At 43.0% G+C, this 12,116-nt stretch overlaps 1 protein-coding gene across 1 annotated transcript in view; it reads left to right on the top strand.

Annotated features, from left to right (window-relative positions):
* The first annotated feature begins 6,790 nt into the window (after positions 1-6,790).
* Positions 6,791-12,116, top strand: part of LOC112068926 (sodium- and chloride-dependent transporter XTRP3-like) — a 34,355-nt gene continuing 29,029 nt past the window's right edge. The window contains 1 exon segment of the mRNA XM_024136156.2: positions 6,791-7,169. Coding sequence (XP_023991924.1) covers positions 7,043-7,169 — 127 coding nt within the window. The 5' untranslated portion in view covers positions 6,791-7,042.

Raw genomic sequence — 12,116 nt, 5'->3', positions numbered from 1 at the left:
TAAATGGATGATGGTAATGACCCCGTTGTACTCATTGCTTGAGCCCACGTGGATTGCATAGACTAGTCAGAGATTATGGAGGAATTTCTCTGAGCTAGCCTACTGGAATATGTTTACCGCGCCCACTCAAAACAGCGTTTCGCAGCGTTTCGCTCACTGATGGAGCGGGAGAAAGAACTAACCAATAGGAAGCAAGCGTCCAGCCCACATCGTACTCTCGCATCCATCCGTGGAGTGGAAAAATCCATCCCAAACAGGAGGACCACAACCTGCAATTGTCTGTCTGCGAAGTCAGAAACGGAGCATATTTCATACTTAAACTAAATGTGTTGAAGGAGAACATTTGATTACATACTGCAGTTGATTAAAGTAGATTTTTTTGTTTAATTCAAATAATGTTGTGTGCGCAGAACGCCTGATTTCTTTGTGCGATAAGAAAAAGGTAGAATTATTAATAAAACCTATACTTTGCTTGTTTATCATTCAAGCAGATAGGAAGAGAACACTCCTGGCTGCGTATACAAAGGTAATATCAATCAGGTTTTTATTGAGATTTATCCTTATTAAACTTGAAGAATGCTTCTGTAATATTCACATATTGATCAAGAGCATTGTTGATCAATAAAAATGATAGTTTACAGAACTGACCCCCGAGGCTAGAATATCTCGAGGCTAGAATATCTCGAGGCTAGAATATCTCGAGGCTAGAATATCTTCCACTTGTGTGTCGCTGGTGTTGTTTGATTTATTGTAGCATGTGCAAGTMCATGTGAGGGACATATTGACAAGTGAGGGGGTACAGTAAAATAACGTAATTTTGGTTACATTGTGATGGTGGGTGTTTTAAAGTGGCAACTATCAGATATAGCTATTGATATATATATTATATCCTGCATGGATAAAGCTAGAGCCATAAGCATGGACAGCCATGGATGATGTTGCCGGTTTTACTGGAGAACATTCTCGGTCTCATACTCAGGCCCTATCATGTTTGTCCTGAGTCGGTGTGAAGAGGGGTGAGAGAGAGCCCCAGTATGGAGCCAGGGAGTGGTCCAGGGTCGGGGGCTGGAGCCCCTTCCTCCATTCACATCCACCAGCTCACAGGGGTACAACTTTTCACCAATCGAACTGTGGGATAGTGTGGGTCTGCAAAGTGACTCAATAGTTCTGCTAGACATGTTTGTAAGATTTGACTAGGGTCTGGATGGAATAGCTAGATTCTTAGGGAAGGATCCTGCTAAAGTTGTAGCTGGTAGGATATCCAAAGATCTTACATGATCCTTGGAAACATTACAGCAGGTTTTGTTTCCAAATGTCAAGTCCATCAATAAACAAGTGTAGGTTTATAATTGATCAAGCCTGTTCTTTTTCTATCAGTTGTTGTCAAATGTTTCAGACTTCTACAGAAAGTCACGCTTAGTCTTACTCTTGAGTAGGGCAGACAATCTGTTTCTTCCTGTAGGTGGCCGTGCTGCGTTTGAAATGGTCACATACAGAGGATACAGTATCACATCTCCCGTTGGATTAGATCAAATCCCCAATCAAATGAACAAGGGAAAAATAACTCCTTGAAAAAAGATGCTGTTATGACTATAGAATTGTATTATTATTATGGAGATAAAACCTTCACCACAATCAGTCAAACTAGCTGACCGAAACTCTTACTAACTTAAATCCCTGGTATAGAGCTTTGGACATGCTAAGCCTTAGTGGTGGCAGCCTCCTCATTGAAAAGCAATGTGTTTTCCTGGTCTGAATCATAAAACTGTGCATATAATAGATATATATATAATATATAACCATGGCCGTACCCTCATATAATATAGAGAAGAGAGAGAGGAGAGGACGAGAGAGAGGAGTAGCGGCGTGCAGCCCGAAGGGCCGCCCCGACGACCGGCGCGCCGAGCGGAGTGAGCCCTGCAGTGCGGCGAAGGACGAAGAGAGAACGGCAAGGGGAGACGCATGAGATACGAGCGAGACAGCGGAGAGACGGGAGGGCGCAGCGGGAGGCGAGCGGGATGAGCGTGGACGGAGGAAGCAGCAGAGCATGAAGACCGGACGAGGCGAGAGAGAGAGAGGAGAGAGACGAGAGAGGAGAGAGAGAAGAGACGAGAAGATGGAGAACAGGGACGGACCGGACGGACGGGAAAAAAGAAAGAGAGAGACCGAGAGACGACCGAGATCGAGCAGAGAGAGAGAGCAGAGAGAGCAGAGACTGAGAAGAGAGAGAGAGACGACGAGAAGGCCACAAGAAACAAGGGCAGACCACGTGCAAGAACACACACACAGCCATTCGTAAATACAAACCCAACTACTTGTCATGCTGTATTTATTCTCTAAACCTTGTGTGGCTATTAACCACCTTTCGTACAGGTTGTTACAAAAACTAAGTAATACCTATAACATACTAACACTTTGGGTAATGTCGATTGCGAAGTTGTTTTCTTTGAACAAACTTCCTGGTATGTGTGTAATGATATTACTGTTAAAATGTTGTATTGGTATTGTAGTCTCACTCATTTGACTATGAATATCCTACCGTACCACTTCGCTTTGGCGCAATGTGTTACCACATGTTCCCCCAATTGCTTTGGGCCCCAATAACAGCCCACATTGCATAGACTGAATGATTGAATTGAAATTGAATGACGAGAGCAGCGAGAGAGAGAAGAGAGAGAGGCCAGAGGAGGGCCAGTTTAGAAGCAGCTGCCATGTACAGACGCCCAGTATAGAAACTTAATTCCTTTGAAATGTTGATGATATGTAACAATGGCGAGGAGCGCCTCTGACAATTCTCTATGAAAATGAAAAAAGACAGAAGCAGGCGCAATTTGACAGATGTTTTTATTGATTAGCTTTCAATGTGTATAGAAGTCTGTACTGTGTTGTGCTGTCAACAAATTGCATATCTGCAGTCACTGGAAATCTTCATAGGTTTTGAAAACTATCAGAAATAAACAGCACAATGCGGAAGTGTCAAATTATCACTTAACAGCTATGGAGGAGAAAGTGGCGCTGTCGGAATGTTCAGATATATGGCTCTGGTATTTCCGTAGTCCAGTCTTTGCCTTGAAACATTGGTGAATGTGTCAGAAACCCATCCCAAACAAATAACGGACACAAACAACTGAACAATAATATCTCTACAAAGAGGGGAGCTGACATGGTTACCATGGCAAACATCAGTTCCGGGTGTTTTGTCACCGAGCAGTAGTACACCCTCTGGCCAGACTTTCCCACGCGGGGTGAGCCAAGAGTCATGCTGCCCTGATGGTGTTCCAGACCAATATCATTAGCAGGCAGCAACACATGCGACTCAGGTACTATACTTGATCTTAGKTAAAAGGTTGATGCAGTGGTGTGACTCTCGCAAAAGAAAAATGTAAGCAATTATATTTCATTGTAAATAAACAAGTGTCAAATTGTGGATGAGGGAAAACAAACAATACACTCATTAAGTGTATGCAAATGGTCTCACCTGATCAACCCATCTGTACAAGATTTAATAGCAGACTGGGCACATTGCTTGAGGAGACAGAACGGCAAAGACAAAGACCCATTGAGAGAACTGTTATGTAACGGGGTCTTAACTTTTCAGACAGTCTGTACCGCAACAGTCACTAATTGTCCATTGTTGCCAGGGCTATGGGCCAGGGAGGAGTTGGCTCTCGTTCCTGTAGTGTTCCTGTACTGAGCAGGCATGGGGTCTCTGTTCCTCACAGCAGCCACATTGACGTGATGTCAGGACCTGTTAAAGTATTTACCATCAGAACCCTAACCCAGACGGACTGTGCCTCACTGTGGTGGACGTTTTGTCCAGATCTTTCCGGTCAGATCTGACCCAATCCCAGGCAGCCTCCAGCCTCTGGCCTTTCTGCTTTTTATTTGGAAGGATGTGACCAGTTGAAAGCTCACCATGGTGCATACAGACCAGTTCTGGGTTACAGACAAGAGGATATGATGTTGACCTCCCGCGAACAGCTSTTGCTAAATTCCACATCTGTCGACAAAACATGTCCCCTCTCCCCTAACCCCTCTCCGATTGTAAATATGCAGGCTGGGTTGCTTTCSTCTACTGCGTTCTCTGTCCTTCAGACATTCTCCCTCCTCCCTCCACCCCAATGATCACACCACACCAGTCCCGTGGGCGTCTTCCTTAACTGTCCAACTAGGACCATTATYAAATCCCAAATAAACACAGCTAATGCATCAGAGAGGGGGATGTCATCTGGGACAAATATCAATGCATTTGTGTTATGTCAGTGGGGAGCAATGGAAAACAGAATTCAGCTCAATTGTACAGCTGCACCCCTCACTGTGAACCCCACTCTGACCCCCGCCCTCCCCTGACCCCCAACCCTCCCATAACCAATCCTGCTGTTGCCTCATACAGCTCCTCCAACATGGTCCCATGGCCTCCCTCCACGAGGCTCTAGTCCCAACTGGACAGCGTCGACCATTAACTCCTGTTGTGTCCCATTTAGGGCTGTTTGAGCACCGTCTCCKACCAAAATGACGGCCACTGCCTCCCTATCTTCCCTGACAAACCGTTCCACCAGCCTCAGCCTCATCTGGGACGGATTCAACAACAGTTTGTGGGATGTGCAGCAAGCAGCAAACCGCACGTGCACCCTTCAGGCGACCATTGCACAACCAGTCTAACCCCCATCTGAGACCCTGGTTTGAAGTGGATGAGTGGAAGGATTGTCACAGTAGGAATTGTGAAACATATGGTGATAATTGTGTTAGACTTGTTCATAAGCTGTTTGTTTTAATTTCAAGTTTGTCACATGCAGAAGTACAGTGAAATGTATTTAATATTTAATTTTTTGTATTTAATATAAACCCATCATTATCAATCTAGTACTAAAGAATAACATAACGTAGAACAAAAACACAGATAGTTGTCATTCTGGAAGGTTCTCCCATCTCCACAGAGGAGCTCTAGAGCAACCATCAAGTTCTTGGTCACCTACCTGACCAAGGCCCTTCTCCCCCATTGAGAGAACTGCGCACTTTGGCCGGGCGGCCAGTTCTAGGAAGTACTTGGTGTTTCCAAACTTCTTCCATTTAAGAATGATGGAGACCACTGTGTTCTTGGGGACCTTCAATGCTGCAAAAATTGATAACAGATCTGTGCCTRGACATAATTCTGTCTCGGAGCTCTACGGACAATTCCTTCAACCCCATGGCTTGCTTTTTGCTCTGACATGCATTGTCAACTGTGGGACCTTATATAGACAGGTGTCCAATCAACTGAATTTACCACAGGTGGACTACAATCAAGTTGTAGAAACATCGCAAGGATGATCAATGGGAACAGGATGCAGCTGAGCTTAATTTCAAGTCTCATAACAAAGAGTCTGAATACTTATGTAAATAAGGTATTTCTGTTTTTTATTTTGTATACATTTGTAAAAATGTCAAAAAATCAGTTTTCGCTTTGTCATTATGGGGTATTGTGTGTAGATTGCTGAGGGATTTAAAAAAAAATTATATCCATTTTAGAATAAGGCTGTAATTTAACAAAATGTGGAAYAAGTCAAGGGGTCTGAATATTTTCCGAAGGCACCATATGTATAGGGTTAAAGTGACTAGGCATCAGGATGTACGATAAACAGAGTAGCAGCAGCTTAAATAAAGATTATATGTGGGTGTGTGTCCGTGTGTGTAGAGTCAGTATAAATGTGTGTACATGTTGTGTGTATTGGAGTGTCAAAGTGCGTGAGTGTGTAGAGTCCTGTGAGTGTGCATAGACACAGTACAATTTTTTTTATAAATACAAGGGTCAACTCAGATAGTCTTAGTAGCCATTTTGTTAGCTATTTACCAGTCTTATGGCTTGGGGATAGAAGTGTTTTAGGGGCCTATTGTCACACCCTGATCTGTTTCACCTGTCTTTGTGATTGTCTCCACCCACCTCCAGGTGTCAGCTGTTTTCCTCATTAGTCCCTGGGTACTTATTCCTGTGTTCCCTGCTTGTCTGTTGCCAGTTTGTCTTGTTTGTCAAGTCAACCTGCGTGTTATTCCATTCGCCAGCTTTTTCCTTCGCTCTGTTTTTGCTAGTCCTCCTGGTTGTGACCCTTGCCTGTCTGGACTCTGAACCCACCTGCATCAGTGGATGCAAGGTGAGAGGGGGTTTCAGGGAAATCTGCAGATAGACACAAGGCCAGCGAGGACATACCCCTGGAGGACATCCTCTTTCTCTCTCTCTGTCTCCGTTTTCCTTTCTTTTGGTTCTATCTTTCATCCTTTATTTGTACTGTATCGTCACTGTGTGTGATGCRGTATATTCACAAACAAATGTTGCTCTCTCTCACGGTTCTTTTTTTCCTTTGCATTGCTTTTTAATTTAAATGCAATAAAACTGTAATGGAAATGTCCCTTTTTAGGTAGAAGAATGTGCCTTACTGGTTGACTTCTTACAGAAAACAACTATTTGAATCATTGACACCTCATTGACACACATCTGACTCCAGTACTATATTTCAAGTTGTATGAACAGTAACAAGGAAAATAAATACATTATTTCCAGCACTGAATCTTGTACTGTGAAGTCCATTGTACAAAAGCAAACACATGATATCTGAAGCTTACCCTAAGGAATATAAAAGGTATTGGCGATGGTCCACTGTCTCTATGACAGGCTTATAAACTCAGGTTTTTAAGAAGAGCTGGGAAAATCAAACATTCACCTGGGTTATGTAAACTCTCTAGCCTARGCCTACCTATTAAAACGTTAGGCCCTCCCTCTCAAGTAAGGGGACCTCAGTAGAATGGGCAAGCGTTCTATAAACTCCATGCTATTTCTTCAACCATTGCAAATGTGTCTGACTCGAACAGCCTCCTGTTGACACACTTTCCCTGTTTCCCATAGGACGCTGTCGTTGGATGTGTTCTATTATCCAGACAGGAGTGCCATCCCTACTCCCGCTACTTCAGACTTAGGCTGGCTGACTGTCAAGGTTGTCCACCGGCACCGCACTGCCACCAACTCGACCGGACCTGAACATTGGCTTGATTGTGTGCTCAGGACTCAACGATGGGGAAGGACGCCGCAAGAGCAGAGTGGGACAATCCCATGCAATTTGTCCTGGCGTGTGTATCATACGCGGTTGGACTGGGAAATGTGTGGCGTTTTCCATACTTGTGTCAAATGCATGGCGGGGGTAAGCAATATTTATTTGTTTAGGTGCAGCGCTTAGCCTAATTTAGGGTTTCATCCATAATATATTGTACATTTAGGCCCACAGTTATTTTTGATTAAATATCGAACTGCAATATTTTACACTGTGTAAAATGAATGAATACAATTAGTGTTTACTGATTAAAAGTGGTAATGTAGACTATATGAATATCCAGTCAGTGTCCAATTTATTCACCTTTATCTATGCGCAATGGCGCACTGATGTTGTGCGGTTGTAGAATGGGTTAGTTATTATTTTACCCTGGGTGAAACGTTATCAGTTTATTATTAATTTACAGGGAATCGGAACGATTACTATATTGGTTAGAGTCAGTCACATTGTTAAACATTTCTAGTGAGTGAAGGTGTTACTGTGCAGACTTTTGTTTTCTTCCTCTAAAAGTTAATGGTSCAGGAAATGTGCAATGGTTTTTTAAATGATCTCACTTAGTTGTTAGTTCAATTCATATTTTTCATATTCCTCCCCATAAGTCACCGAGAACCTTTAGTCCACTCAAGAGCCCATTTTAACCCCTAACTCGCCCAGTTGTTTGTCACAGAATAACAATGGATCAACATTTGCTTTTGCATTTCGCTTTTCATGGTCTCAACTGATTGCAAAGTTTTACAATTAGTAGACTAACAGTCAACAGGTGTTTATGTTGTGTTGTTCCATTCATAGATTCCTAGAAAATGTTCACATACAAGACTCTTTGATGCCTCGGTTGCTTTAAGACCAATATGTCKAATCCATAAATACAGGTGTGGTATGCCAGTATAGTTGTTCTGTATTTATTATTGTAGAGTTATTCCCTTAATGTAACTGTCCAGTAACAAAAAAAACAACAACAAAAAWTCTGTTAACTCATACCCAAATAATATTGTTGTCTCATCCTATACTCGTATTTGTGTCCAAAGCATAAATTGAATAAAATACATTTCAAAAACCCAAACGTGTATCTCAAACAGACAGTTTAAWWWWTMTTTGCTATTTCAAATCAATCAAATCAACAACAGAAAATGTCACATTCTTGGTAAACAACAGGTGTAGTCTAAAAGTGAAATGCTTACGGGCCGTTTCCAACAATGCAGAGTAATAAACAAGGAATAAATACACAATGAATAAAGATAACTTGGCTATATACACTAGGTACCAGTACCGAGTCGATGTGCAAGGTTACGAGGTAATTGAGATAGATATGTACATATAGGTAGGGATAAAGTGACTAAGCAACAGGATAGATAATAAACAGTAGCAGCAGTGTATGTGATGAGTCAAAATYGTTAGTTAAAAGAGGGTCAGTGCCGATAGTCTGGGTAGCTATTTGGTTAACTATTTAGTAGTCCTATGGCTTGGGGGTAGAAGCAGGATCCTGTTGGTTCCAGACTTGATGCATCGGTACTGCTTGCCGTGCGGTAGCAGAGAGAACAGCAGAGAGACTTGGGTGGCTGGTGTCTTCGACAATTTTGAGGGCGTTCTTCTGACACCACCTGGTATAGATGGCAGGAAGCTCGTCCCCAGTGATATACTGGGCCGTAAGCACTACCCTCTGCAGGGCCTTGCGGTCAGATGCTAAGCAGTTGCCATACCAAACGGTGATGCAGCCAGTCAAGATGCTCTCAATTGTGCAGCTATAGAACCTTTTGAGGATCTGAGGGCCCATGCCAGATCTTTTCAGACTCCTGAGGGGGAAGAGGCATTGTCTGCTGTGTTGAACCATGTTAATTCCTTAGTGACGTGGACACAGAGGAACTTGAAACTTTTAACCCGCTCCACTACAGCCACTTCGATGTGGATGGGAGCATGCTCAGCCCTACGTTTCCTGTAGTCCACGATCAGCTCATTTTTGAGGTTGTTGTCTTGGCACCATACTGCCAGGTCACTGACCTGTAGGCAGTCTCATAATATTTGGTGATTAGGCCTATCACCGTCGTGTCGTCAGCAAACTTAATGAAGGTGTTGGAGTCATGCAGTCGTGGGAGTACAGGAGGGGACTAAGCACTCACTCATGAGGGGCCCCCGTGTTGAGGGTCAGTGTGGCAGATGTGTTGTTGCCTACCCTCACCACCTGGGGCTGGCCCGTCAGGAATTTCAGAGTCCAGTTTCAGAGGGAGGTGTTCTGTCCCAGGGTCCTGAGCTTATTGATGAGCTTGTTAAGGCTCTATGATGTTGAACGCTGAGCTGTGGTCAATGAACAACTTTCTCACATAGGTGTTCCTCTTGTCCAGGTGGGAGAGGGCAGTGTGGAGTGCGATTGTGTCATCTGTGGATCAGTAGGGGCGGTATGCGAATTAGAGTGGGTTTAGGGTGTCTGGGATGATGGTGTTGATGTGAGCCATAACCAGCCTTTCAAAGCATTTCATGGCTACAGATGTGAGTGCTACAGGGCAATAGTCATTTAGACACGTTACCTTGGTGTTCTTGGGCATAGGGACTATGGTGCTCTGCTTGAAACATGTAGGTATTACAGACTGGGTCAGAGAGAGGTTGAAAATGTCCGTGAAGTTACCCGCCAGCTGGTCAGTGCATGCTCTGAGTACACGTCCTGGTAATCCTTTCTGGCCCTGTGGCTTTTTGAATGTTAGCCTGTTTAAAGGTCCTACTCACATCGCCTATGGAGAGCGAGAACACAGTGATGCTGTCATGACTGGTTCAGTGTTGCTTGCTTCGAAGTGAGCATAGAAGGCATTTAGCTTGCTGGTAGGCTCGCGTCACTGGGCAGCCCACGGCTGGGTTTCCCTTTGTAATCCTTGATAGTTTGCAAACCCTGCCACATCTGACGAGCGTCAGAGCCAACGTAGTAGGATTTGATCTTAGTCCTGTATTGACACTTGGCCTATTTGATGGCTCATCAGATGTTGTAGCGGGATTTCTTATAAGCGTCTGGATTAGTGTCCCGCTTCTTGAAAGCGACAGCTCTAGCCTTTAGCTCAGTGCGGATGTTGCCTGTTAGCCATGGCTTTTTGTTGGGATATGTACCTGCGGTCACTGTGGGGACGACGTTGTTGATGCAATTATTAATGAAGCCGGTGACGGATGTGGTAAACTCCTCAATGTTATCGGATGAATCCCGGAACATATTCCAGTCTGTGCTTGCGAAGCWGACCCTYTAGCTTAGCATCCGCTTCATCGGACCACTTCTGTATTGAGTGAATCACTGGTACTTCCTGTTTGAGTTTTCGCTTGTAAACAGGAATCCGGAGGATAGAGATGTGGTCAGATTCCATAGGGAGGGCAAAGGAGAGTCTTGAATGCTTTTCTGTGTGTGGAGTAAAGGTGTTCTAGAGTTTTGTTGACTGTAGTTGCACAGGTGACATGATGGTAAGAATGAGTCAAAACTCTAGGATTCCCTGCATTCAAATCCCCGGCCACGAGAAGTGCCCTTTCTGGATGTGGATTTTCTTGTTTGCTTATGGCCCTATACAGCGTGTTGAGTGCGTTTGAGTGCGATCTTAGTGCCAGCATCAGTTTGTGGTGTATGATTTCATACTACAGAGGACGATGAGCTGGCCAATCAGCGGTCTAGAGGAGCATGAGCTGGCCAATCAGTGGTCTACTTGCATTAATATTTTTAATGACCGGTATACACCCACAACATTCTGTTGTTGGGGTATGCCCACACCAAAGGAGGTTGGTGGCACGTTAATTGGGGAGGACAGGCTCGTGGTAATGGCTGGAGTGGAATAAGTGGACTGGTATCAAATGCCATTCCATTTGCTCCGTTCCAGCCATTATTATGAGCCGTCCTCCCCTCAGCAGCCTCCACTGGCCCACGCCATTCCAACACAGAAAAGCTGCTTTTTAACATACCTAATTACAGTTTCTGGAAGGAAAACTGTTTCACTCATATTGTAAGTAATTGGAGAGTTTCCTTCCAAAATGCTATATACTGTATATATTTTCAGAAATGTTGGTAAATTAGGTCTTATTGTTTAAAGAACMTATGAAAGAGATTAGTGTGCTATTTCACCATCTAATCAGGGCATGGGCTTGTTCATTGACAGACATGTATTTGTTTAAAATCACTTAATGGTTTCCATTTCAGAGAAACAAATAATCATGTTRTTTTGCAAAACTTGAGAAATAAGTACTACTGCTGGGTTTTACACAGTTAAATGTGACAAATAACGAAATGTTTATTAAAGAACTGTACAAATTYTACATTTGTAAAATCAATATTATATATTTTTTTATAAAAAATTAATCGCTATAGTAATGTGACATCTGTATGTAAAATATTTACATTTGACATTTTAGTCATTTAGCAGATGCTCTTATCTTATCCAGAGTGGCAGTTAGTGCATTAAGATAGGTGAGACAGCCATATATCACTGTCATATATACAGGATACGAACATTCCATTCCAGCTAAACAATGGATATACAGTGTTTTGGAAAAAAATTTAAACATTTGAATATACATCAAAAATAAATGAATAGAAAATCTGACAACAGTAATATTTTACACACGGATGAAGTTACCCATAAGCAATAATTATTTGGTGAAAACCACATGAAATATATGAATATGAAAAATGTGGGGATATAGCGTTTTGGAACTAAAGTTCAATTAGGGTCATATTTAATTGAATTCTGGAAACACTGGACAGTAACGTTAAGGCAATGCCCCACCAACTTGACACTGACAGAGATAAGATGACGGAAGAAAAATACACTTGAATTACCTCATGAAATGGTATACCTTTGTTATTCTACCTTGTAAATTGCTCTACCCTTGCATACCCCTATGCGGCTCTGGTTTAGGAGAACCTATTCAATACTAATAATCTACAGCAGGCTTACACCTAATGACAGGACTTCAAGCATACAGTAAAATGACATGTAGGACAAACAGTACATCATGAGCGTGGACAAATGACAGGAGGTCCCAAAAAGCCTGTAAAATGTCATGTCCCTCTCATTGTTAACA

The sequence above is a fragment of the Salvelinus sp. IW2-2015 genome, unplaced genomic scaffold (genome assembly GCF_002910315.2).
Source record: "Salvelinus sp. IW2-2015 unplaced genomic scaffold, ASM291031v2 Un_scaffold789, whole genome shotgun sequence".
In the NCBI taxonomy this organism is placed as follows: Eukaryota; Metazoa; Chordata; class Actinopteri; order Salmoniformes; family Salmonidae; genus Salvelinus; species Salvelinus sp. IW2-2015.
Note: the sequence above shows the minus strand (reverse complement) of the source record. Positions and strands in the feature narration are given on the sequence as shown.